This window comes from Porcisia hertigi, chromosome 1 (genome assembly GCF_017918235.1).
Source record: "Porcisia hertigi strain C119 chromosome 1, whole genome shotgun sequence".
NCBI lineage: Eukaryota > Euglenozoa > Kinetoplastea > Trypanosomatida > Trypanosomatidae > Porcisia > Porcisia hertigi.
In genome coordinates, this window is record NC_090560.1 from 1 (window position 1) to 25,837 (window position 25,837).

A 25,837-nucleotide genomic window follows, 5' to 3' on the forward strand; every position below is an offset into this window, starting at 1 on the left:
ATTAATTTAGTTAAATTAAAATTAAATTAAAAATTTAAATTAAATTTATTTAAAAATTTAAAAATTAAAATTTAAAAATTAAAATTTAAAATTAAAATTAAAATTAAAAATTAAAATTAAAATTAAAATTAAAATTAAAAATTAAATTAGTTTGAGTTAGGAGTTAAAGGGTTAGGGTTAAGGAGTTAGAGGGTTAAGGTTAAAGGTTAGGGATTAGGGTTAGGGTTGAGGTTAGGATTAGGAATTTAAGGATTTGGGTTAGGATTGGGTTAGGGTTAGGGTTAGGGTTAGGGTTAGGTTAAGTTAGGGTTAGGAGTTAGGGATTGTAACCCCAGAGAACTCTGCCACGGCCTCCAGTTAAGGAGATGAGGAGTGCAGCGAAGGGAGGGGTGACCGTCGGATGGACACACGTATACACTCGTCTCCACGGCGTGCTGGTGGGAGGGGGGGGGGTGTCGAAGATGATAGGAAAATCCACACTAAACAAATAAAGCAAAACGAGAGGGTAGGGTGGGGGAGGGGGTTGGATAAAACATGGAGAAGCACGAAAGGCAAGACAAGCGCCATACGTGATGAGACACGTTCAGAAAGGGGGGGGAGGGGCAGAGGGACGATGACCCCCCCCGAAAAAAAAAAAGTCGATGGCGGCGGCGCCCGAGGGGATAGTGCTTTGGTACAGCGAGGAAGGATTTGGAAGAACACGAAGTCGGAAGCACAACACCACCAGTGCGCAATTGTAGCAACACACAATAGATAGAGAACCAATCCAATATTGAAAAAAATATGAAAGATTTTGAGGAAGCGGCGAGAAGACAGATGCGTAGAGAAGGCGGAAAAGAAGAAAAAAGAAATGCGGTCACCAAACCCAAAAGGCAGGTGCCGTTTATCCACTGCAGCATCAGTCCACGTGTCCTCACGGATGCTTATCTGTCCATGTGTTTACGGAAGCCAAAACGCGCACCTCCTCCTCCGCCCCTCAAAGACCTGTAGAAACGTGCAATGAGGGAGCGAGGGAGTGGCATACGAGGGTGGGAGCTGGCGTGGATTTTCTGAAAAGGAATGGGGTGTGAACATGTATCAGCACAGTCACACAGGGGGAGGAGGAGGGGAAGAAGGGGTTAACGCAGATATTTGAAACCCAACACACCTGTGCAATGAAGGTGGCCTACACCCCTCATTCCCACTCCCACCCACTCCCACCCATCCCCCCCCCCCCCTACGCCGGTCCCTTTCCCCCATATTGATAGACATCCTGCATGATCAACTCACGCATGTCGTCTCATCCTTCTCCTCGTCCTCCTCCTCCCAGGGCATTACGGCAAACTGAACTTCGCCGACGCCTGACAAACCGTCGCCTGTGCCGGGGAATAGCGAAGAGATTGTCGGCTCCGCTGCCGTGGGGGCGGCTGCATTCAAAGAGGCATCGGAAGACGCTTCTCGCTGCAACTCTTTTGAGATGGTGCGCACCTCGTGCGGTGGTGTCGGCGAAGCAAAGGCGGAAACAGTAATGGCCACCTCACCCTCCTCGGTCGCGCCAGGAGCAGCTGCAGGGCCCGCAATGTCGTCAACGGACACAGCACATGAGTTTGTGATGCCCCTCAATGTATCGCGGTGCCACGACAGCGTCTCCTCTAAATTGGTGAGCGCCGACTCCACCGGCCGGCGCCGGTTGGCTGCCAAACTTGTACTCTGCGAGGCAATCTCTAACAATACTTTGCAGTGGCGTGCTGTTTCCATCGCCACGGTGCACCACGGCTCTGCCGCCTCGCCGCATTTGATGAAACCCTCCACGATTGCGATGACATCCTCGCTGTCGTAGATGTGCCCCATTACCTCCTCCACAGGGGTAGAGAGATCGGTGGGGCCAACCCGTGGAGGCGTGCAGAGCACCGCCAGCACCGCCGCCACTTGCCGCTCTGTCACACATTGGCCGACACAGTGCACCTTCCAGAAATAGTTCGCCCAGAACGTCTCCTCCTTTAGGCGGGCCGGCACTAGGCTGTAGCGGCGAGCCCGTATCTCGCTAGAGGCGAGCAGGCCTTCGTGTACATCGCGGTCAAAGTCGAAGAGGCTGTAGCGCGCCCACAAGTCCGCCTCCAGGAGGCCGACCTCCGCCAGCAGCGCCACCTCGTCCGGCGAAGGCACTTTCTCCCGACCATGTCGATACGTTCCGTTCAGTCCAGCTAGCCGCTCGCTCACGAGAGTGCGCCATTCGGAGGTGCGGTCACGCCACTCCTCCGGTGGCTGCTCCCACGGAGGCAGGGGAACAGGAGTTGAAACAGCAGCCTTCGCTGGCGCGGTGGAAGCAGGGACATACGCTGAAGCCAGCGGAAACGCGGTGTTGTGCCAAAGATCGGAGGTGCTCGCCACCGCCGAAGCGGATGACGCGAGGATGACGTTGTTGATGCTCTCGCGCCCTTCGTGGTAGAGTCTCGAAGTGCTGCCCAGCAAGTGGCTCACCGATGTCGTCAGGGAGGAGAAGAACGACAAGGCGGTGGTGGTAGCCTGGTGAAGCGGGACACTGATGCCAATTTCGATTGTGATCTGCAGCGTAAAAGACAATGGTATGCCGCTGACGTAGCGCGCGTTGTGAAGCACCTCTGCGGGAATGAAGTCTGGAAAGCTCACTTGTGTGCTGTTCGCGTTGAGTACTGTCATCTTCGTTGACTTGATGCCCTTTCCGGTTGCCTCCCCGCCGCTCTCACCACCGCGCCACCCGTGTTCTTCTTTCACCGCCGATGGAGCCGTGAAGTCCACAGGGAGCACCTCGCACGTCACGGCGCAGCCGCCCGGGAAGTCTCCGGAGGGCGAAGATGACGACGATACTGCTTCGGATGTTGTGAACCCCCCTGACGACGCTGACGGCGATGGTGGAGGTGGGATGAACTCGACGAGTACGCCAAAGGGGTCGCTGGAAGGCACAGCGCTCTGCACCAAGCCGCGTAGGAGCACCAACTTGAACTGATGCTTCCGCGACGTTGCATTTGGTATCCAGAATGGGAGGGAAGAGAGTTTGTTCTGGCGGCTCAGGTCCTCCAACCCGACAGCCTCCCAGCGGTAGATGGCCGTGTGATCATCTACGTTGCGCACGAACTCAACGGACGACATGCAAGCACGTCTGTGGGTGAGGCACAGACACGGAAAGAGCGGACGAAAGCGTGTGTAGAAATAAGGGGAGAGGCAGAGGAAAACCCCGACGGATGAGGTACCGATGGCACGCTATTGCAACACGCCCACGAAGCTCTCACGGATGTATGTATGTGTGTGTGTATATATATATTGGCCCCCCCCCCTTCCCTCCGTGTAGGACCAAAGTAGAAAACTGTTTCTTGGGTGAGTGGGCGTATCGAGAAGACCGCGTGAAAAGTGTCGGTACGATGTAACGATGCTATGCGAAACGAAAATGCACGGGTGAAGAGTTCTGCAGGATGGCGGTGAGGGCGGAAAGGGAAAGTGGGGAGAGGGGGGAAGTGCGCAAGCGAGGCGATACGCGTCTCTCAGTTATCGTTGCAACGAAGGACAACCCAGAGAGCTCTGGAAGCTGAGCGCTGAAGAAAGCTTTCCGCGTTCATGTGGTGCACCACATCGACGTAATGCGGCAGAAGGAACTCATACAGAGAGAGGGCATGCCGCTGTCCACGTATGTGTGCCCGTGTGCGTTCATCAAGTGGGAGGAGAGAAAGGCAGGGAGGGGGGGGGTGACTTTTTCTCGGTCAGGCAATTATAATAAAAGGAGAAGGACTCCGCAGGCCGCTGCGTGGAGCACACCGCAAAGAGCAAACGGGTTGCAGAGGCTACATCGTTACGGGGGATTTGGAGGTGGCGTGGGTAAAAGGGCTCTGTGTGGTGTCTGGGTGATGAGTAACACAACTCCCACACATTCACACACACACACAGACATATATATATATATATATATATATATATATGTATATATCCATCCATCCACCACTAGGCCCCATCGATCAACATCACACGTTCCACAACTACTTTGCTCACCAGCACTGCCGCCTCTGACATAAGCTTTGAAGTTAGGTGATCCTTGTATGGACCCATAAACAAACCTTCGCGACGTGCCTTTGAGAGCAGGATGCCGGCAGAGTGCTCCGCGCACCGCACTCGTGCAACATGGGCGACAGCCTTGCCAATCACCTCGTTGGGTGGCTCGGGACCGACAGCTGCGAGGTAACGCTCGATCTGATTGAAGGGGATCGTGTAAAAGACTGTCACCATCATGTTCAACGATCCGTCGCGCACCGCTACACCCTCGATGACGCAGTTCACAGACTCCCCCGGTTCTTCAAAGACACCTCGCGGAAGCGTGAAAAGACCAAAAAAAGAGGTCGGTGGCACCAGCAGCCGCGTCCGGCTCCAGTACATCAAAGCGGACCCAAAATACAGTGACACATCAAAGTGCGACACCCGGGGTAGCGAGTCCCGGTGCATGTCGCGATCTGCCGAGGTGCACAAGACGGTCTTGCGGCGCGTGTCGTAGACGATCGTTACGCAGCGCGGGTGAACGGGAACCGAACAAATCTGAACGACTTTCCAGAGGCAGAGAAGACCAACACCGGCTACTGTGAGCGGTAACAGCACACCTCTGCTGCTAGTTGGCCGCTCGTTGGTGGAAGAGGCGGCCACCACCGTGGTCGAGGAGGCGGTCAACATGGGCGGTCAGATGCGACGTCCCAATGTGACAATGATAGAGAAGGCGATGTGGAGGCCAGAGCGAAGAGTGACCATTTAACTTGAACCCTATAAGAACAGCAGTATAACGTGGTGGCTGGGAACCTCGTCAGGCGCGGGAAAAAGATAATGTCCAGCGGTGGACACGTGGGTTCGACAGTTCTGTACGCCACCAACTCAGCAAAGTGTAGAGTGTGCATCACAGATGGCAGGGGTAAACCACCACCCGAGTGCGAGCGCGGGGTGGGAAGTGGAGGGAGGGAAGGAGGAGGGAGAGAAAAGTGAGGAAAAGGGGGATGGGAGATGGGAGATGGTGATGGCCTGTGCAAAAAAAAGCTTCTAGGGAAAGTGGTCACGCCAGAAAGTTGGCCCGCTCCGGCAGGGGAAAAAGGGGGGAAATGCGGGCAGAGCGGCTGCCGCTCCCCCCCCCCTCCACCGTTGTTCCATCTTTCTCATTCTTTCCAACTTTTCTAGGATGTCGAGAGGGGTGAGGCCGGAGACCTCAGCATGGGGGAAGGGGAAGGGCAGGCATCTGTGAGGTGTGTGGTCCGTCATCTCCTCCGCGGTTTGTTGGGAAACCAAACACTTCCCCGTCTTGCCAAGGCCAGAAGGTGACTGGCTCACGTATCCCCACCCACCCACCCCTCGATGTAGAGAACTTAGAGTAGTGGATCGCTACTGACGTCTGCAACACAAGTCCTGGGTGATGCCGCTCAGAAACAACCCGCGACACTGCACACCTTTTTACTGTCCATAAGGGGGAGGGAAGTCGGAGAGGGGGAGGGGGGTACAGACTGTCGGGGTGACTCGAACGTGTCTCACCTGATCCCCTCTCCACTGCCCACTGGCGAGGGGGTTGCCTTGAGGTACACCACACACACACACACACACGCAAAGGGGTAGTGGTGATGCTCCCGGTGGTATCCTGGAGGAATGAGGCGGTGTGTGTGTGCATGTAGTGTGTGTGTGGTGTGTGGCGTTGTAGCTTCCAACGCGTTGCCTGACAGAATGGACAGACACTGAAAGGTAGAGGTGGAGCCTAATTGACCTCGCAGTCTTTCACGCGGGTGCTACTAAAATGGTTCGATACTGTCGAGTTCCGCCTGAGTGAACGGCACAGCGCTATGTGCCACGCCGCCCTCGCTCAGAAGCTGTAAAATGGAATTCACAGCGATACGGTACGTCGGTGCGTCTACCTCCGTGAGCACATTGGTGCGACGGTACGCTTCCATGGCGACGCGGCGCATCTCACCATTGGAGGAGAGGCGCCTCTCCTCGGCATCCTCCGGTGCGCGCCTGCGAATACGCTCCGCCCGCACCGCTTCCTCGACGCACAGCAAAAACCCCAGGTCCGGCTCGGGCAAGTCCTTGGGCCAGTGGTACACCGCATCGCCCCTGGGCGGCAGGGTGTCCCAGCTGCAGCAGTTTGCCAACGCCATCGCGCACGTGGAGCACCACCATCGATCGACTACAACCACTGACGACTGCGCTGCTGCCAGGATGCCCTCTGCAGCAATGTAATTTGCAGCGGAGTAGAACGCCCTTGCCAGAGCCTCATCCTGACCCCTGAAAGTCTCGCGGACCTCCGCGAACTGCAGTGGCGGCGTGCTGATAGCCACCCCCGACAGCCTCTCGGCCAGAGTACCCGCAACGACGGTCTTTCCAGTTCCATCCAAGCCTTCCAGAACAATGACGGGGTGCTTGCGTGCCGAAGCGGCCCTCGTCAGCGTGTTCAGCGTCTGCACCTGACAAACAAAAGAAGAGCAGCTGGGTGTCCACCATGGCGGAGACGGCGACAGTTGTGCTACGGCGTGCAAGACTCGAAGACAGTCGAGGCGAGACTTGTACACGTTCGTGCCGCCGTGCATCGTGCGCGCTAGAGCAGCTATAGAAGACATCAGAGTGAATTAAGCAACGACTACAACTCGCATCTCGGTTTGGAGAGCCCTTACGCAGGTCTGTGTACTGGAGGAGGAGGAGGAGGTTTCACGTCCCCTGAATGAGCCCGCATTCGAAGGTCCCCATGAGGAAGAAGCCAATCGCAGGCAAGATAAGGCGCGCGCGCGGGGCGGGAGAGAGGGGGGAGGGAGGGGAGGGGTAAAAGAGAGATTAGCAATGAAGAAATGAAGAGGGCACCCATACACACAAACGCAGAGGAAAGAGAGCCGGTGGGGGAGGGGGGAAGGGAGGAGGGCGCCCTTCTGCGGCGCTGCATATTTTCTCATGTTTTCTGTGATATAGAATACCTCCGGTGCTGCTGTGGAGGAAGTCCGTCGTGTAGTATCGATTTTTCCTTCACACACACACACACACATACGCACACACACACATACGCACGTCGTGTGTGATCAGATGAGCATCCATCCAGGGCAATAGAGATGATTTGACGCCGGGTACGGATCCTTCACAAACCACTTGGACGGCGCGATGACACGACGCAGTGGGACGTGGTTCAGGTAGGCGCCCCACCACGAGAAAGTCGAATTTGCCATCACAACGTCGTTGCACTGCGACATCATCAGCAACTCCAGCACATCGCGCGGCATCATGGACGCGGACGATGGCGACGCAGAGGTCTTTGCGGGTTCTCCACTCGCCTCTGTTGCGGCGCAAACGAGGCTGACCATGACAGCGTTCTTGTACTTGGTCCGGAAGTACCCCACAACGGTGCGACCAAAGCGCTCCTCGTCGCAAAAGACGAGCAGGTGGAGAGAGGGCGGCTGTGGGGTGTGTGCAGTCGACAATGGGGTCAGGTCCGCCGATGACTGCTGCTGTCGCGGTGGGAGTGGGGGGCGGTGCAACACAAGGCCACCCAGCAGCTGCTGCACTGCCGCATCGTAGTACTCCACAACGTCGAGCTGCACAAAAATGTCGGGAAACTGTGTGTAGTCCCCGCGCCGCACGTGTAGGGCGACAGTATGGCACAAACCGCCGCCGTAGTGCACGTTGAGGTGCTCGCGGGCGGCACTCCAGAACGCCGGCGGAATCACGGACGATATAACTGGATGATCATCAAAAAAAGCGAGGCTTTGGAAGAAGCCGATCATGTTGAAGACAGAGGCCTGCTGCGCATCGAGCTGCACCTTCCGCACTGGTCGCATCTCGGGCACCGTCACGATAGGCATCTGTGGCAGTTGTTGCGCAGGGGTGCACATGTGCACCCCATGCTGGTCAAGATCACGAAAAAGAGAGTCCCAGTAAGTGGGGCGTGGGGGCCCGGCGCTGCTGCTGAGCGGCGCTGCCTCAAGGTATGCCGGTATGCCTGTGCGGCGCGCAGTGGCTAGAAGGTTCGCAACAAGAAAGAGTTGGTTGCCCATACCACCTACAATGTTCGTTGTGAGGCGTGCCTTTGCCGGTTGGCTTGACGGCGACGCCGCCCCGGCTGCGCTGGCAGCGAAGGTCAGAAAGGACGCCCTCATAGAGATATTTGATTGGCGTGTGCACAGTCGAGTATGTGTGGAGGGTGGGGTGAGCTCCAATCGAGGGCGTGAAGGGAGGGGAGGGAGCGTGTGTGTGTGTGTGTGTGTGTGCGTGTGTGCGTGTGTGTGTGTGTGTGTGTGTATGCCCCCTCCCTCCCTTCCTCTGTCACCGTAGTCTTGATGAACCCCTCAAGTTCACGGGGCTCTTCGGAGATGGTGGTGGTGGTGATTAGAGGGGTTGGGGCGGGAGAGGTCCTCTCTGCCCTACAACAGGGAAACTTTGAGTATAGACACAAAAACACGTGTGAGACTTTCTTTTTGATCAGGTGAATCCTTTTCCTGTGGTGACCACACACACACACACACACTGTCGACGAGGACCGCTGTTTTGTTTTGTTTTTCCAAGCTGCAGAACGCGACTGAACAGAGAAGCGCAGCCCCTCCCTCCGTCACTTCAGCCACGGGTAGTGGAGGAACAATCCAGGGTTGTAGGCACATGAACATATGCGCAGGGAGAGTGGAGGAGGAGGAGGAAGAGAGGGGAGGGGGAATGCCCTGGAAAAGAGTGACGGGGAGTGGCGAAGCGGCCAAAGGAGAAAACATGGAGCAGCACAGAAAAATATCAACACGATCCATGACAGTGATCAAAGTACCGCGACAGGAGCGCAGACCTCGCTCGATCATTCGTGCTTTCTCGGGGTTTACGATCATTCTAAACCCCCTCCCAACATACACACGTACACACATGCACTGGAGTATGCTGTTCAGCACAAATTCGTACGAGAAAGAGAGAAGGGCAAAGGGGAGAACAAGACGGCCAACGCTCAGAAGCGCTGGAGACAGTGAGTGGAAAATCTTCGAATAAAGCAGCTTTACACAAGCCAATCTCTGCCACACTGAGCCGCAGAGAGGAAGATATCCACAGGCTTACCCCACACATGTGTTCTTGCTTGTGATGGCCTCTTCAGGTTTGATCCTCTGTGAACTTAAGTGATGACTAAGATGCCCTGCGCTCTCTCAGACATGAGCACGCACGCCCCAACCAAACGTAGATGCAGGAATGTACGCATCCTCAGGTGAAACACCCAACACCGTAACAATACCCGCAGAGGCGGGCGTGCGGATGTGCTGGATGGGGAAGGGAAAGAGGGAGGGAGGGGGGGTAAGTGCCTGATACAAAAAAAAACAAAGAAAAAAACGAAAGGTGAGGGTGAGGGTGAGGGCGAGGGTGAGGGTGAGGGTGAGGGGGGGGGGGGGTCGAAGAAAGAACACCGGTCGCTAAGATTTGGTATCGCGGTGCTTGATGCCCTTCTGATCCAGAAGCATCTGCAAGTCGCCGTTCTCAGCCATCTTCAGAATAATGTCGACGCCGCCGGCAAACTCACCCTTCACAAACACCTGCGGAATCGTTGGCCATTCACTCACCTCCTTCACGTAGCTGCGGACAACTGGGTGTGCGAGCACGTCAAATGAGGTGTACTCCACACCCAGTGCCTCCATCACATCAATCATGCGCTTTGAGAAGGCGCACATCGGCGCCTCGGGAACGCCCTTGATGAAGACTACGATCTCCTCGGTTTGGATTGTGTCGAGGATATCCTTCTTTATCATCGCGACTTCATCCTCAGCGAGGTCGCTGGCCACCATGCGAGGCTGAAAGTCGGGATGCGTCTCCTCAATGTCTACATTGCCAAACGCCGCCGGCGATGCATTAGTGATTGGTACGGATGGCGTCAACCATACCGAGCTTCTACTCCAAAGCGACCGCGTTGTGACGGCCATCGTGCGATGCGGCCGCGCCAAGGACGACGCACTGGTCATCGCCGACACGCAGCGCATGAACGCGCGGCGCCCAGGGGAGGGCACCATTAACGATTTCTGCATGGCCAAGAGTAACACCTAAGACGATCAGCAGATGTAAGTGGAGCGAGAACACAGACGTAGGAAAAGCAGAGGCACTGGTTTGCCGTGGCTGCGGTGATTGCTGCACCACCACTTAATGTCCTTCCAGTTGGACCAAGTTTTCACACCAACCCCCTGCCCTTCTAAATCAGGAATGCAGAATCTCAACCTGTCCAGTACGATCCCGTGTGCACGTGTGTGCGTTTGTGTGTAAGTGTATGTGTAAGTGTGTGTATGTGTGTGTGTGTGTATGTGCTACTCAAGTTCTTCCCGGCAATAGTGGATCATTCAAGGGAAGCAGATTGATGCATTGTGTCAATCATGCATGCTTGCAAGGACACGTGCGCACACGCGAGCACATCATGACGTCAGCAAAGACGGAAGGCAGGGGGAGAGAGGGAGGGCGGGAGGGGGTAAAGAGGAGGGGGGCGCGCATGGGAAGGGGCAATATTGGAGATTTCATGAGTAAAATTAAAAGGAAGGCTTGGAAAGTTATGCGCAGAGCGTGAGAGCCTCTTGTGTATGCGCATCCGCCCGTAGACGTCAACTTGCCAAGACTAAGCGCTGAGAGGGAGGGTGAGCGCAACGCAGTAGACGTGGCGAAGGAAAGATGCGAAAGCCTTCACGAGCCACCTGTTCTCCGTCTAACCGTACCCAAAATTCGCGCCATGGCTGCCACTACACTCAAATCACGCCGTCGTCGCGGCTGTGGTATGAAATATCAACGCCAGTGAAATTGGGGATTTTGAGGGGGGACTTGGTGGGGGGAGGGGAAGGGGGAGTTGTGCACGCATTGTGCCTGCCGTAGTGATTTTCTTGTTGTTGGGACTGCACACAGGGTGTGTGTGTGTGGGGGGTGGGTGAGTGGGTGGGCGTGATACCTGAGAGAGAGAGAGAGAGACGCACCTGTGTGGAGTCGTCCACACGCACTCCTTCATCTCCGTCCTCCTCTATCCGATCTTGTACACCTGTGTTCTATGAAGTATCTCATCCCACCACCGCAAACCGCGAACTCTCCCAACCGTTAAGTTGCCATGTCGCTGTCGCTGTCAGAGTCGACCAGAAAGCGCTTAAACTCGGCACGCAATGTCCTTGGCGGCGGCGGCGGCGGCGGAGCGGAGGCTTCGGCAACCCCTGCGGCTGGGGCCCGATTGGCAAAGGAAGAATTGCGGCTGGGCAGCCGGGACGGCGGGGCCGACGAGGTCGGCTGCAGTGATGGTGGAGGTTTAAGATTGGTCGAGATAACCGCAGGTGTTCCCACTGGCACCTTCATCCACTTGGTCTCTGTCGGCATTGTCGGTGGGATCTTAGTAATCAGAATTTGTCCATCGGGACCCCGCACTGGCATCTTCACAAGCCGGCGCGTTGCAGACGGTGGCTGCGGCCCGGTTTGCGGATGCACTGGTGACCCCGCCGCTGTACCGGTGGGAGATGTACTGTCACGTGTCGACGCAGACGCTGCCGCCACAGAGACGCGCTCCGGTGTCTCCTGTGCACGCTCTGCATCCTTGTTTTGCGAGGCCTCGACAGGTTGCTGATGAGTCACTACACCAGACACAGCATCAAACTCCGTCGCCGCTGAGGCGGTGTTCCGGGACGGCAACGGCGCCGTCGCCGATGGAGGAGATGTCATCACAGGAGAGAGCTCCACCACCGCCTGCCGTGATGACGTGATCGGTGACACCGAGAGAGGAACGCCGGCCGCGTTCAAGTCCCCTGATAGCGCTGGCACCGACGGATTCCCGGCGCTGTCGCGAGTATCACTCGGCCTCGCTCCATAATGTGGCGTCTGCTCCCCCTCCTCCCCCTCCTCCTCCTCCTCCTCCTCCTCCTGGTGCGAGAGCGATTCCAGTGTTGAGGGCATTTTGACGCTGAGCGCTGGGGCTACTGGGCGATGACGCGCCCCGTCCTCTGTCGCCGAATTCGCCCCCCTCTCCTGGTCCTCGCATACCTCGCTGTGCTGCAGGGACGCAGATGGCGCCGCTGCCGCCGGGAACGTCTTTCCACCAGCGCCCCGCGCTGCACCGCCTGGCGGCTGCTGCGGCTGTGGCACGTACTGGTACGTGTTTGCCTTCTGCCTCTTGGTCTGGAAGACATGCGTGTCGATGCCGAGGTGGCGCTTCTCCTCCGAGGTGAGGTAAGCCGCGACCAGCTCGCGCACGGCATCGTGCAATACGCACAGCGCATCCCCGACCGCCTCTAATGCAAGCTGTTGGTGGGCTGCGGGCTTGGGGGCAAGTTGAACCTCGCCGTGCTGCTCCTTGCAGTGACGAGGGTCGGTGCGCATCGCCTGCGTCAGCTGGTGCGACATGTTCTCCCTGCAGTGATACAATTCGGAGACCTCATCGTAGAGGTCAATAAGCTTCCGTGTGACACGGACGCGGTAGCGGACACGCTCCGTGGGTGTCGTGCACCCGGGACGGACCTCAGCAATGTCGCGGCTCCGATGCGGCGGCTGCGCACTTGTGGTGGGGCGCGGTGGCGGTGAGCTGCCGGGGAGTTGCCGTCCTGCGGCCGTGGCGGCAACGCCGACAGCCCGCTGTCCTCGAGCTTGACGGCTCACAACATCATACTCCCGTCTGGACGACGCCTCTGTCGAGGGGAGCGATATCACTGGGTGGAGAGAAGAAAACAACTGCCGCATGGCGTGGGAAGGGGGATGCAGCATCGTCCACTGTGGCTGCTGGTACTCCACGACGGGCGCCGTCAGCGCTGCGCTGATGTCGCGCGCTCTACCGTAGCGGCGAAGAGGCAGAAACGACGTTGTCCTTGGGGGGGCGACGCCACCGACTACATTGTAGTGCTCTGAAGGTGAATCATCTAGCTGCGATCGATGGTGACGTGAGGACTGCAGGGAGTGTTGATACATGTCGCTGGCGTATGCGGAACGTACGTGTGTATTGGCAATAAAAATCAGCAGAAAGGAGGCAAAAGTGGGGTGAGTGGGTCGGCGGTCGCGAGAGCCCGACGGTGATGCGTGTGTGTGTGTGTGTGTGTGTGTGTGTGTGTGTGTGTGTGTGTGTGTGTGTGTTGGTCCGTGTACACTGGGGGAAGGATACAAGATTGGCAGGAGAAAGATGGGATGAGATGCGGAGGGAAGGAGGGGGGACACTAGGCCCCAGAAGGGAATCGCACTCAGGTTGTGTAGAACAGGTAAGCATAGAGGAATGTGCGAGGGGGGGGACCACGAGTGTGTTCGCATCATAAAGAGGGGGGCGGTGGTAAGACGTGGGGAGTGGCGATGGTCGCTGGCACAGCGTCGAACATTGGAAGGGATGTAGCGACTGTCGGGGTTTGCGAATCAACAGTAGCCGTTGAGGAGAACGTGGAAAGGGGGAATGAGGGCCGGGCAAGGGAGACACAGAGAAGTTGCGCTCAATGGCCGGCATCCACATCGCCGCTACCTGAGCTTCACATGCGCTCGGCATGCTGCATGGCATGTGTGCCTTGAGTGGGGATTGGTCTCCTGGATCTTTCTTGGGTCCTGCCCTCATCGCTGGTATGCGCAACTCCCACTCTATGCTGCTGGTAGGTGTGGTGTCAGCGTCAACGTGGTCGGTGTCCTGGTTGTCTATGTTCACTCACTTTGCAGCCGGCGGCCTTTTCATGAAGCACGGGCATGCCCCCCTCCCTCCCACACCCACTTTACTCGGATTCCCTTGCTCCCTTCCCCCCTCCCGCGACGGAGGGGAGAACTGAAAGAAGAGGGAGAGGGAGGAAGGGGGGAAGGGGGGACGCTATCCGGGAAAAGCAGATTTGCAAAAAAAAACGGGGGCGCAGGGGGTGGTAAACCGCGTGGACGTATGACCCAGTCGGTGGATGGCGCCATGCCCGCTCCAGCCAGAGCATGTGTATAAATACATAGGGACAATCAACGAGTGGAAGAGAAAGAAAGCGCGGCGACATGAGAGAGGCAGATGAGGAGAAAGTGAAGGGGCGAGCGGCGCATGGCGGTGTCTGACGCCCCCATTGCCCCCCCCCCCCCTCCTCCTCCTCCTCAAAAATAATCTGCGTGAGATCCCGTTTTGATTTGGAGCCTTGAAAAAAAAAAGAGGGGGGAAGGAACAACACCCGACAAAGGTCGAAGAAACCACACACACACACATTGAGAGAGAGAGACACACACACACCGCCCCGGACATGTCTCACCTCTTAATAGCAGGACTGGGCCGAGGTGGAGCTGGCCAACGAATTCGCAGATGCTGAAGAAGCCGTAGAGGATGAAGAAGGTGATCTCCGCGATGCGATGTGTGCTAGACTGCCATGACGAGGTGGCGGCGCAACCGCTGTAAGGGATTCCGCGCGACCACTTTTCGGTGGTTCGCCACGTTGCTTGGTCTGCGCTCTCAGCTCCTTAACTCGCTGCCGATAGAGCCTACGCAGCTCCTCCAAAAGCGGATCTTCACGAACGCCTCGGACCTCGCTGGATGATGTTTTATCCTTTACGCGTCTGTCGGATGCGGTGCTCACCAGGTCCACTTCGATGCCGTTGTGGGGCTCGTGATGCGACACAATGCTGCTGTTATGGTCACGGCTCTGTCCCCGGCTTGAAATACGACAAACACCATCAAAAGCGTTCGCTGCGGGAGACTTCTTATACCCACTCGTCGCAGATCCTGCAGACGCTGAAGCTCTAGCCACATGTTCTGCTATTGGGCGATTCGGTGAAGTAGAAGTGCTCTGCGAGCGTGAGGCCACCACCTCCCTATCGATGTCTGGGGCACGCAAATAGGCCGGGTTTGCACCCATCGAAACCTTTTCTTCATCTGACAAGAAATGGGCGGCGAGGCGGACAGACATGTTGCGCAGTGCCTGAAGCGTGTCCTCCACCTCGCCTAGGATGGCCTCCTGCAAAGCAATGTGCTGCGAAGCGGCAGCAGAGATCGCGATGCCGTCTGGGATCTCGCCGCGTCGGCTGAGATGGTACTCGTCTCTAATGTCGGCCAGGATGCCGGGATGTAGCTGCATGGCCGTCCTCCACACTGGCCGCAGCTGCGTGCGCATCGCAACGTGCATCGATTCGATGTTGTTGTGAAACTCTGCATAGCTGCGGACTGCCTCATGCCGCACCCACGCCGCGTCGTCGAAAGTGAAAATGCTACTTTGCACAGCCTCCTCCGTCAGTGGCGCTGGAGCCGTGGCTGCGTTGGCGTGTCCAGAGCCCCTCTTTGTCTCGTCCCCGTAAGGCGCCGTGCTCACACGGCCTCGAATGCTGCGCACGGGTACGCAAGAAGACTCCCTCAGCGCAATCACGATGACGTCGCGCAGAGCCGGTGGCACACTCGCCCAGTCGCCGTCGCCGCGCGCCACTGCCCTCGCCAGGCGAGACACACCCAACTCCCTGGACAGCATAACCGGTGCCCAACGGCTTTGTCAGTGTGTGTGTGTGTGTGTGTGTAAGTAAGGGGGGAGGGGGAAGAAGAGACTGCTGATACGTATGTATTTCGCTCTCCCTCTTGATGCGTGTGTGTTGATATTCAAACTGAAGACACACACACAGACGCGCACGCGTGTGTGGTGTTAGTAGTAGTGGGGTGGGGGAAGGGAGGGAGCAAGACCAAAGGGGGGAGGGAGGGGGGGGGGAAGAAGAGGTCGGAAAAGGCGGCACAAGCATCAAATTCAAACAAAAAAAGGGGGGAAATGAACTCGCAGATCCATTCAGGGTAGAGAAACAAATGTGAATAAAACACACACACACACACACACCGCGCCCGCCCGCGCCCGCGCCCCCCCCCCTCGAACTCCGCAGCGAGAGTAGAAACTCCCTCACCGCAGTTTGACCCCTTTTCCAGGTATCACGCTAAAAAAAGCGCGGGTGACTGCCCCCTGTGAGGGCCTGGCCACACGGACACGTTCGCTATTGCGCCCCGTATTCGAGACAAGGCACGTGCAGAAAAGGGAGACGCCGCTACTCTCACCCCACCCACCCCCTCCCGCTTGAAACAAAAGAAAAGAACACCAAACGAGCTCACACAGACGGATGGGGGTTACAAAGCAGGTCTCCCTTGAGACGCGTCAGAGCACACATTGCAGACGCAGCGGTATGTAGTGTGGAACGTATTAGTTTGTTTGTTTGTTTGTTTTTTTTTGCGTGTGTGTGTGTGTGTACTTCGAGTGATTTATTGTCATTCTCGGCAGGGGGGGGGGAAGACCATTTTTTGTTCTACTATACAGGGGCATCTTAGCCAAAGGCCCGGCTCTACCTGGGCTACGGAAAGCACACACGCACACACGCTATAAGGCGTGAGTCCCTAACCCCGCCCGCTCCTCTTCGCAGTATCTCGATCAGCATCGCCTTTACTCCGTTGTGTCACTCTCGAGGGTAACAAACACATGCTGGTCATCCTCCAGCACGTCGCACACACGAGCCTCAAGGTCGCACTGTACACCGCCCTCCTTCCGGATTGACACCGGAGGACCGAAGCGCTTGCAAAAGGAGGCGTCGTAGTGTATCATGGCTGCGTGACCAAGCCATATCACCCTCTGTGTCCCATCGCCACATTGCAGCGGTATGATCTTCTCGCGTAAGTGCACAGCGATCTTCATCACTGTGTGAAATGGAGGTGCAGGCGGTGGGAAAGAATCAATAGGCCGAGTGCGCTGTCCTCCTCTGTCGCTGTTGCACGCGGGTATGTTGTCTGGGGAAGCACTGCAGCGCACCACTCGACACGTGAGGAGATGTATAACCGATCGAGGTCGAACAGCCCTGGGAAGGGGGGGGGCGGGAAAAACGAGGGGGGGGGAGCAGTAGAAAAAGATGGAGAATCAATCTGGCACCGTCAGCAGCTGCGTGTGTTTGCGCCCGCCGTCCTCACATTCACACAGAGAGAGAGAGAGGGGGGGGGGATAGGAGAGATGATGACACTTATCACACTTGGTGACGTGGGTGTCCGAGTCGATGGGCCTCTCTGCAGTCCGGTCGACTAACCCTCGAGGAGCACAAGAAAATCTATCGACAGTTATTTGGACTACCATCATTTTCCTCCCTCGCCCTCACACACACACACACACACACGCTTAGAGGGAGAAAAGTGGAGAACTGGGGTATGAGGAGGAGGTGGAGGAAAGGAGGGAGGGGGGGGGTGCAGCCAAGCACACATAAAAAGACTTCAGTCTTCAATTTCCCTTTTTATTCCGATTAAATGAGGTTTCACGGCAGCGGAGTGAAATGACACGTTCTGGCGAGATCATCGACGCAGTACACCTGTCGAATGGGGGGGGGGGAGAAGAGGGAGGAGAGCTAGTTCCCGTTCCAGCTCTTGAGGTTGAGGAGAGCGCGAGGATCGAGATCGTTCTGCAGTGCGTTCGACGTCTGACCCGGTGTCGGGGTGCGCAGCATGTTCGTCAGCGTCAGCGCATCCTGAGCCTCACGCTGGCGCTTCGCCAACTCCAGCAGCTCCTCGGGTACGTTGTCACCGTATACCTTCTGGATGTGCATATACATCTGCTCCTCACGCTTCGGTTGCACACGGAGTACGGTCATGCGCACGAATTGGTATGCGAACCCCATCGTAAGCATAGAAATCCAGAAAAACTGGATTTTAGTACGCGTGGGCATGCACTCATAATGGGAAACGCCGGGCAGAGCCATGGGACGCGGGGCACGGGGGGCGAAGCCGTCAAGTCGAGACAAAAAAAACGACGAAAGAGGAGATTGACTAAAAGGGGGGAGTAGAGTATGTACGAGTGAGCGCAAGGGAAGGGGAGGGGGGGGGATGAATCAGAGGGTACACATCACGTTGCACACACAAATACACACACACACACACACGCGCGCGCGCTCAAGGCTGTTATCGGTGCCGATCAGCGATGGCGAGCCAACATGGGATACGAAGAGAAAAAGAGGACGCCAGTGGTGAGTTAAGAATTATGTACATGAGCAGCAAGCAGAAGGCTATCGTGAGGGTGCCGAGAGAAGGGGGAGAAGGAGACCGGTAGATCATGCAATGGAAGGTGATGTGCCCCAGATATGAGAAAGTGATATGTCACACACACACATCACTGCATCATCCCCTATTTCCCTCTGTGTCACGGGAGTTTTGCACCATGTACACGCCAGCGACGTGGAACGGGGCTGACTCGAGTCACTGGAACGCTCTGGACGGCTCTGTGTGCATGTCCACCTCAGAGGATGCCTCTGAGAGCGTGGCCATGACTTCACTGCCACGAGTTATTAGAATCCTCTTTTTCGTTTCAGACTAGTTCATGGTGCGTGTACAAGACCGCAGTATGCAGCTTGGTCACGAAGCCGGTGTTTTTTTTCGGGAGGGGGCGGTCCTCCCGAGCGCACATCTGCTGCGACAGAAACAGTGAAGAAAGCGTAGAAAAAGGGGGAAGGGGGTCGGAAAGCGAAATAGAGAGGGGGAGCAAATGCCGCTGCATCGCAAGAGATGCCCCTCTCATCACCCCACACTCCCCCGCCCACCCACCCGCCCCGCCCCGCCAACCAGCGAACCGACTCCTTTTGACCTCTCCCTATTTCATTTTCTTTTTGGGGGGGTGGGAAGAAGGGCTCTGCCACAGGCTCGTGAGGAGCGGGGGCGGAGGGCCCGACGTTGAGCATCTCTCTCACACACATTGGCGGCTCAACCTTTGCCCCTGGCCGACTCGTCGAAGCCGATGTAGACGATGTTCTCGCCTCGGATAAAGACGAGTGGCTCGGGCGGCTGATTTCGTCCGGCGCGGCTCCGCGAGCATTGTGACAAGACCACGTCGAACGAGCAGTCCAGCGCCTCGAGTCGGCCGCGGTACTCTTCTCCGTGTGCCATGTGGCAGCACACCGATTGATGCAGAAGAGATTCTAAGCTAACGGACATGATCAGCGAGCGGTGAGGGGGGGGAAGTGTGTGCGGCGGATATGCACCGTATGTTTTTCCGCCAATCTGCTCGACGATAGACTGCGTGTGTGTGTGTGTGTGTGTGTGTGTGTGTGTGTGTGTGTGTGTGTGTGTGTGAGTGAAGAACGAGAGGAAGAGGAAGGAGAGAGAGTGCAATGAGGAAGTGAGAAGAAGGGAAAACGGGAAAAATAGAGGGTTGGGCATCAGAGATCAGAGTCCGTGCGGTGGGGATAACCCCGCCCATTCACCCTCAGCAACAAAAACACGGGAGCTAACGAAGCCTCCGACCTGACGGAGACCCCCCCCATATAATGCTCGAAAGACTCGTTCACTGAGACTGCGTTGAGGATGCATGTATGTTCTGCAATGTGTGCATGAAAGGGGAAAAGGAGTCAGTGTAAATACACAAATAAAATGAAAAAAAAAGAGAGAGAAGTACAACGACAACATCAACGGTGTAGCGAGCAGCGATTATTTTAAAAAAGCGCCCAGAAAAGGAAGCCAACCAGAAAAAAAAAAAGAAAATACAATTGTTCGTTGCGATCATAATGTGGCCCATTCTGTCAGGCAACGCGTTGGAAGCTACAACGCCACACACACACACACACACACACGTCTCATTCCTCCAGGATACCACCGGGAGCATCACCACCACCCCTTTGCGTGTGTGGTGTGTGTGTGGTGTACCTCAAGGCAACCCCCTCGCCAGTGGGCAGTGGAGAGGGGATCGGGTGAGACACGTTCGAGTCACCCCGACAGTCTGTACCCCCTCCCTCCCCCCCCCCCCCCCCGACTTCCCTCCCCCTTATGGACAGTAAAAAGGTGTGCAGTGTCGCGGGTTGTTTCTGAGCGGCATCACCCAGGACTTGCTTTGCAGACGTCAGTAGCGACCCACTACTCTAAGTTCTCTACATCGAAGGGTGGGTGGGTGGGGGGGTACATGAGCCAATGATATGATGCAACGATGAAAAAGTGTATGCGTGTGTGTGTGGGGGGGGGGGGGGGGGGAGGGGGGGGGGGGAAGACTACAAATAACAAGAGAAGAAAAAAAAAGAGGCGAACCCACACCCCCGCTCAAGCGCAGGAGCCGCCAGAAGAAGGAAAAACGCACACACACACAGAGAGACACAGAGATACACACGCGTCCCAGATGGGTACAAGTACTCACAGAGAGAGAGGCAAGGGAGCGTTGGAGTGTGGGGTGCAACATACGCACATCCACGATGTCATTCCAGGATGCGAAAAAAAATGAACTATATGCTAGTGGATTCACGCAGGCAGAAGAAGACACACACACACACACATAAATATATATATATATAAACATCGAGGCACGCGCGCGCGTATGCATACATAATCCTCTCTCTCTCTTTCTCTCAACACCTCCACTAGTCGCCATCGTGCATACCCACACTAGACATTGGTGGGGATAAACTGCATCTCCTACACGCATCCATATATCGATATCTACGCGTGTTTACACATAGACACCTACACCTAGTAATGTGGTATGTGGCATGTACCCGAATATGAACAAAAAAGGTAGGGAACATCGACGGCGCAGAGAGCGTATGACAGAAAAACCGGGGCGAGGGAGGACATCCGCGCTGAGCGAGAGAGGGGGGGGAGAAGGGAGCTGGACTCCGTCCAACATGAAAATAAAGCTTCTCCCCAGCCGTCAGCTCCCATCCCCCCCATATCCTCGCGCGTGCGCACGCACACAGAGACACGCTGGTGATGCTTAGGGGGCGCGTGTCTCGCCGGCGGCGGGTACGCACCGCCCTCACGTCACCCTGTCGTGTAGTGCCTTCTGCGCAGTCATGGCACGCCCTCTCGACAAAGGGGAGCTAGGAGCAGATCTGTACGAAACCACGTGAGATACAGGGAGTAGTGCGCTTACTCGAGGCGTCGAGTGACGCCGTCGAGAAACTCCTGCGGTAGCAGGTGCCGACCTAGTGTGTGTCAAGTGCCGCTCCTGCTGCTGCCAAAACACTGACGGGGCGGACAGAGCAAGCGAAGAAGAGGCGCGCACGAGCGGGCTGCACACGTTTGATGTGTCGTCCTCTCCCGCCTCCTCGCTGGAGGTGAGATCGGCGGCGGTGTGCGAGTTCGATAGGAGAGCCAAGCTGTCCTCTCGTTGCATCTTGCGACTGGCCTCGGTATCTGGAGTCGCGTCATCGCGAGCCGGTGGCGGTGGTGGCGTTCTGAAAAGCCCCACTCGCCGCGCCAAAACTGCTCGCTCTGTCCACCACTCACGCGCCACACATTCCCGTACCAGACGCTCCACCGCCACGATCCAGCCGACGCACTGCGCAGTCCACTCCGACTCATATTCCTGCAGCATGCGAAGGTGCTCCGCGATGAGCCGCTCTTCGGTGAGGTACCGAAGAAGCCGCTGATGCTGATGTGTGTACATGCCCGTCAGCGACACGCGTGTCTCGGACTCGCGGATGATCAAGTGATGCAGTCGATAACAATCCTGTCCGCTGCGGCGCCCTCGATCTGAGCGTCGGCCAAGGCGATCAAACGACGGCGGCTCCCACTCGCTCGTAATGTCCATCTCCGAGTATGTGTGTACATCGCCCCTGAAGCTCTGCGTTGGCTGACTTACCTCCACCAGTGAGCTCTGGATATCGCCGTCTTGACGGGCGCCGATACCATTCTCGGCGTTGTCACACGTCTCGCAGTTCTCGAGCTGGGTTGATGATGAGGAAGCAGAAATGTAAAACAAGTCGGGCATGAGCGGATCAGAGCCGCTGCTGTTCACGCTGCCCCGCTGCGGCAGGGTGTTTTGGGCAGACATATGCAGCTCATGTGGGAGATGGGCGGGTGTGGCAACATCGACGTGCGCGGATGTTGCGGTGAACTGAGCGGCGGTGACAGCGACGCCGTGGAGGCGACGTCGGCCGTGGGCCACGCTGGAATTCGGCAACGCCACCACACCAACGGCCGCTGACATACATTTGAGCTCACCTCTCCTCCTCTGGGTAGTGTCTTTTGGGGTTGTGGACTTGGAGGTTAAAGTGGCGCTCTTTTGACGATGTGAGGACGATGGCGACGATGGGGGAGAGGCGGTAGTCGCCAATGCAACACCCCCGCAGCAGTTTCCCATTTGCCCGTGAGAGGGACACCCGTGCAGGTGCTTGAAAAGAGGGAGAAATATTCTGTGTTTGTCGATAGCGAGCGTGGTGGGTAGGAGGAGGATGAATAGCAGGACAACGAGTGCCGAGAGTCAGAGTTGTGTCTATCATATACACACACAACTAAATGTATATGTTTTAGCACACACGCAGTAAAGGGAGGAGAGAAAGAAAGGGGGAGGGGGGGGGGGGGGGGGAGAGAAAGAGTGTGTGTGTGTGTGTGTGTCGGTTTGTACGTCTGTATACAAAACGTATATGAGATATTTGTTTATATATGAGTGTATTTATGTGTGTCTGTATATGCACACGCAAGAACAACAGACCAGCAGCGATGGGGGAGGGGGAGAGGGGGGCGGGAGAGTGGGGAAAGGGGGGTGATGAACACTTGGAAAGGAAATGCGCCTATGATATGCGGGGTCGTGTGCGGATGTGGAGCGTATTCAGAAAGAGGGGAGGAGGAGGAGGAGGGGGAGGAGGGGGTGGGAGTGGGAGTGGGGGTGGAGGAGGGGGTGGGGGGTAGAGAATGCACGAGAAGCCTCTTTGTCTTCCCTCAATGCAGTGGTTTGACGTCAACACCGTATCCACGCAGACACCTTTCGTCCTGTCAGATAAATACGCACGCACAGAGAGAAAGATATAAAAAAAAACGAAGAGGATGTCGAGAAGTGGGGAGTGTGGGAGAGCACCTAGGATTTCAATACACGGTATGTAAGCACACCATCCACACATATGTATTTACATACACATTTATAAAGACATGTGTGTCTCTGTGTGTGTGTGTGTGTGTGTGTGTTTTAGAACGGTAGAAAAAAATGGAAAGGGGGAGGAGAGGGGAGGAGGGAGACTGAGGTGATCAAACCCACGCGCAGTCCGAGCGCGTACGGTCAAACACGAAAATTCAACACAATCGTCACGACGAGGGGAGTCACAGCGGTGGCCCCCCCCCCACCCCCGCGCGAAGAAATAAAAAGAAACGCCAACGCCATCCCCCTCCCCCTAAGCAAGCAGGAAAAAAAAACGTGCAAGAAGCAGCAACCACAGGGGTCACCACACGAGCGGCACCGTCACCACCACCCTCTCTGTGGCTGTGAGTAATCCCTCCCTCCCTCCTCCCACCCACTCACCCATCCCCTGCCCTGTTGGTTACCGTCCGTTGCCGCGCGGTGCCCTTGCCGTCGAGTTCTGACGCCGCTGTCGCGCTCGCTTGCGCTCCTCCCGCTCCAGCTCATCGGCCTCCATGTGCTCCTCACGCTCCTTCACACGCATAAAGTTAATGAAGTCTTTTTTGCTAATAAACCCCTCAAACTTCGAGTAGCGACAAACGAAAATGTGATGCGTGCCCAGTGACTGAAAGAGGTAGAGCAGCTTCTTCACTGAGCACTCCGGCTCCACCTGCAGGAGGCAGGCCTCCAGAAGGTTTGTCAGATCCACCTCGAGGAAGGTCGGGTCAGACGAGTATGATGGAGCTGTCTTGAAGCGAAGGTACGTATCGAGGCTCACATCGCTGTTGTTCGCCGCGGCCACCTGGATCGCTCGTAACAGCTTCTTTGTGGGCGCGTAGCCAAGCAGTGTCATGTCGTTGGCGGACTCGACCACCGGGAAGCCGATAACGTTCATCACGCTCAAGAGCTCGTTGATGTCGCGCACCTGCAACCCGTACGCCGTCAGCACAGTAAACTGTTTGCCCTGGTAGACATCCTCAGCCACGAAGTCGAGGTGGAACTCCTTTTTCGGGTCCAAGTAGGGCAGCTTCTGCTCCTCAATAAGTATTTCATACATGCCCTTCACCCCAACCGCCCTGCCGGCCGCCTTGGCGCACAGGATGCCCACAATGACGGGAACCATGTACTCCAGGGAGCCCGTCAGCTCAAACATGATAATTGCCAGGCAAATGGTCATGTGGGTGACGCCCGTGAGCATGGCAGCCGCGCCAACGATCGCGTACACGCCGGGAATGACACACAGATCCTGGTCATAGCACTCTGTAAAGATGTACGAACTGGAGTACGTCTCTTGCAATGCACGAAACATCATCCCAAAGGCGCGGCCGTACAGTGCACCAATCGTGAGCGACGGCACAAGGACCCCAGCAGGTAAAAATATGCCGACGGTGTACATGAACATAATAAATTTTGCCGTGGCGGTGACCAGTAGAGAGAAGAACGCACGCATGTCGCTGTCCACGCACATCTCAATTTTGCTTGTTGGGGTGCAGTCCTGGAAGCAGTCGCCCAGTAACTCCAACATGCTACCGGAGGCGTACGGTGTAACAAAGTTTACGATACCGGTGACAGCAGCCACAACCGCCACCTCGACTAGCCGCCACTGCCTCACGTGCTTCTTGCGCCACCGATAGACGCGCAGGTTGACGACGCTGAAGGCCGATCCCATAAACCCGCCAAAGCATCCGATTGCAGCAAACATGGGAAACTCAAAGAAGTGCCAGTTGTGCTGGTAGTTGACGCTGAACTGCACTATGCGGCCCGTGTGCCAGAGATCCACGTGCGACTGGAGCAGCACCGCCGTCACCCCACAAATGAGCGCCGCCATGAGGGCATTGAAGTTGTAGGACGTGGAGACGTCCTCCAGGGCAAATATGACACCACCGACGGGAGCGCCAAAGGCGACGGCCATGCCACCGCCTGCGCCGGCCGTGATGAGCTCGCGCTTCTTGGCTTCGTGGTGATAGCTTGGAAAGACACTGGAGACGATGCCGCCGACGCAGGCGCCGATGTGAACAAAGGGGCCCTCCTTTCCAACCGTCAAGCCGGACCCGGTAGAGAAACACATGCTGATCACCTTTGTGACGAGCGTCCAGCCGCCAAGATATCGCCGGACGTGGTGACCAGAGACGATCGTCTTCACCTCGGCGATGCCACCGCCAGAGGCGTAGGGCGCGTAGGTTTTGCACAGGTACGCCGCCGTGATGGCGGCCAGAGTAGAGAAGCTCACGTACATCACAAAGTCCACGAATGCGACGACCAGATTGTCGCGGCCAAGAAAAAACTCGCCCCAGGAGTAGTAGTCCTCGCACTCGTTGCCATGAACGCAGCACATGTTGCGGCCCAGCCAGAAGTAGTACGCGCAAATGCCGGAGCGAAAGGCGCTCACCCAATGCGCACACGCGTCGCTGAAGACGCCGATGCAGCCGAGCGCGATGCCGCAAGCCAGGGCAGCCAAGAAAGACTGACCTTTGGGGCTGTACATGGACCAGGTGTCTCCAAGCGACGAGGATGCGGGAGCGGCAAGGCTATGGCGTCGCCGCCGCAGCATCTCCAGATCCGCTGCCTCCATGTAGCTGCTGGTGCAATCGACTGTCGACCAGTCCGCATCTGGAACATGCGTGACCAAATTCGTGATAATCTCGCTGACGCCTTCGTCACCTCTGTTGCCACCGCGAGCATGATCTCCACAAGCACTGCCCTGGCAGCCTGTCCGTGTCATCAAGTCCATCATTCAAAAGTGAAAGGGAATATGAGAGGCAGTCCTCCGTTTCCACAATTATATATACGTTAGTGCGAGTTTTAACGGGGGGGGGGAAGCGAGAGAAAAGAAGTTTAAAAGTCTCAGGTCCTCGAATAAAAAGAGGGAAAATGCCAAAGGGACGCAGCTGAGCGGAGAGGCGCGTCCCATGACCCACCATATAAGAACAACGATACGTGTCCTACCACCAAATTATATATATATATATATGTGTGTATACCTCAGTGTGTGTGTGTAATGTGTTAACGTATCCCCATGTCTGTGTTTTTACTTTGGAAAAAAAAAGAAAGTGGGCGGGAGGGGGGGGGGGGGGAAGGAGAGCAAAGAGTAGAAGTAGTGTAGTAGTAGTTGCAAGTGGGGTGGTGAGGAG

The 25,837-nt window shown here is 56.5% G+C and overlaps 12 protein-coding genes across 12 annotated transcripts; all 12 read right to left on the bottom strand.

Moving 5' to 3' along the window:
* Positions 1–1,260: 1,260 nt before the first annotated feature.
* JKF63_07786 (uncharacterized protein) lies at positions 1,261–3,108 on the bottom strand (the record flags this gene model as incomplete). The annotated part of the gene is made up of 1 exon (XM_067903717.1): positions 1,261–3,108. The coding sequence occupies one exon, from the start codon at positions 3,106–3,108 to the stop codon at positions 1,261–1,263; it is 1,848 nt and encodes a 615-aa protein (XP_067759976.1).
* An 843-nt stretch (positions 3,109–3,951) lies between these two features.
* On the bottom strand, positions 3,952–4,668 carry JKF63_07787 (uncharacterized protein; the record flags this gene model as incomplete). The annotated part of the gene is made up of 1 exon (XM_067903718.1): positions 3,952–4,668. One exon carries the CDS (start codon positions 4,666–4,668, stop codon positions 3,952–3,954), a length of 717 nt encoding a protein of 238 aa, XP_067759977.1.
* A 1,091-nt stretch (positions 4,669–5,759) lies between these two features.
* JKF63_07788 (uncharacterized protein) lies at positions 5,760–6,584 on the bottom strand (the record flags this gene model as incomplete). The annotated part of the gene is made up of 1 exon (XM_067903719.1): positions 5,760–6,584. The coding sequence occupies one exon, from the start codon at positions 6,582–6,584 to the stop codon at positions 5,760–5,762; it is 825 nt and encodes a 274-aa protein (XP_067759978.1).
* A 450-nt stretch (positions 6,585–7,034) lies between these two features.
* Positions 7,035–8,105, bottom strand: JKF63_07789 (uncharacterized protein; the record flags this gene model as incomplete). The annotated part of the gene is made up of 1 exon (XM_067903720.1): positions 7,035–8,105. The coding sequence occupies one exon, from the start codon at positions 8,103–8,105 to the stop codon at positions 7,035–7,037; it is 1,071 nt and encodes a 356-aa protein (XP_067759979.1).
* Positions 8,106–9,383: 1,278 nt separating this feature from the next.
* On the bottom strand, positions 9,384–9,989 carry JKF63_07790 (uncharacterized protein; the record flags this gene model as incomplete). Its single annotated transcript, XM_067903721.1, has 1 exon — positions 9,384–9,989. The coding sequence occupies one exon, from the start codon at positions 9,987–9,989 to the stop codon at positions 9,384–9,386; it is 606 nt and encodes a 201-aa protein (XP_067759980.1).
* A 1,042-nt stretch (positions 9,990–11,031) lies between these two features.
* Positions 11,032–12,876, bottom strand: JKF63_07791 (uncharacterized protein; the record flags this gene model as incomplete). The annotated part of the gene is made up of 1 exon (XM_067903722.1): positions 11,032–12,876. One exon carries the CDS (start codon positions 12,874–12,876, stop codon positions 11,032–11,034), a length of 1,845 nt encoding a protein of 614 aa, XP_067759981.1.
* A 1,283-nt stretch (positions 12,877–14,159) lies between these two features.
* JKF63_07792 (uncharacterized protein) lies at positions 14,160–15,359 on the bottom strand (the record flags this gene model as incomplete). Its single annotated transcript, XM_067903723.1, has 1 exon — positions 14,160–15,359. One exon carries the CDS (start codon positions 15,357–15,359, stop codon positions 14,160–14,162), a length of 1,200 nt encoding a protein of 399 aa, XP_067759982.1.
* Positions 15,360–16,304: 945 nt separating this feature from the next.
* Positions 16,305–16,553, bottom strand: JKF63_07793 (uncharacterized protein; the record flags this gene model as incomplete). The annotated part of the gene is made up of 1 exon (XM_067903724.1): positions 16,305–16,553. The coding sequence occupies one exon, from the start codon at positions 16,551–16,553 to the stop codon at positions 16,305–16,307; it is 249 nt and encodes an 82-aa protein (XP_067759983.1).
* A 694-nt stretch (positions 16,554–17,247) lies between these two features.
* Positions 17,248–17,598, bottom strand: JKF63_07794 (uncharacterized protein; the record flags this gene model as incomplete). Its single annotated transcript, XM_067903725.1, has 1 exon — positions 17,248–17,598. One exon carries the CDS (start codon positions 17,596–17,598, stop codon positions 17,248–17,250), a length of 351 nt encoding a protein of 116 aa, XP_067759984.1.
* Positions 17,599–18,592: 994 nt separating this feature from the next.
* On the bottom strand, positions 18,593–18,823 carry JKF63_07795 (uncharacterized protein; the record flags this gene model as incomplete). The annotated part of the gene is made up of 1 exon (XM_067903726.1): positions 18,593–18,823. One exon carries the CDS (start codon positions 18,821–18,823, stop codon positions 18,593–18,595), a length of 231 nt encoding a protein of 76 aa, XP_067759985.1.
* A 1,804-nt stretch (positions 18,824–20,627) lies between these two features.
* On the bottom strand, positions 20,628–21,956 carry JKF63_07796 (uncharacterized protein; the record flags this gene model as incomplete). The annotated part of the gene is made up of 1 exon (XM_067903727.1): positions 20,628–21,956. The coding sequence occupies one exon, from the start codon at positions 21,954–21,956 to the stop codon at positions 20,628–20,630; it is 1,329 nt and encodes a 442-aa protein (XP_067759986.1).
* Positions 21,957–23,127: 1,171 nt separating this feature from the next.
* JKF63_07797 (uncharacterized protein) lies at positions 23,128–25,440 on the bottom strand (the record flags this gene model as incomplete). The annotated part of the gene is made up of 1 exon (XM_067903728.1): positions 23,128–25,440. One exon carries the CDS (start codon positions 25,438–25,440, stop codon positions 23,128–23,130), a length of 2,313 nt encoding a protein of 770 aa, XP_067759987.1.
* Positions 25,441–25,837: the final 397 nt, after the last annotated feature.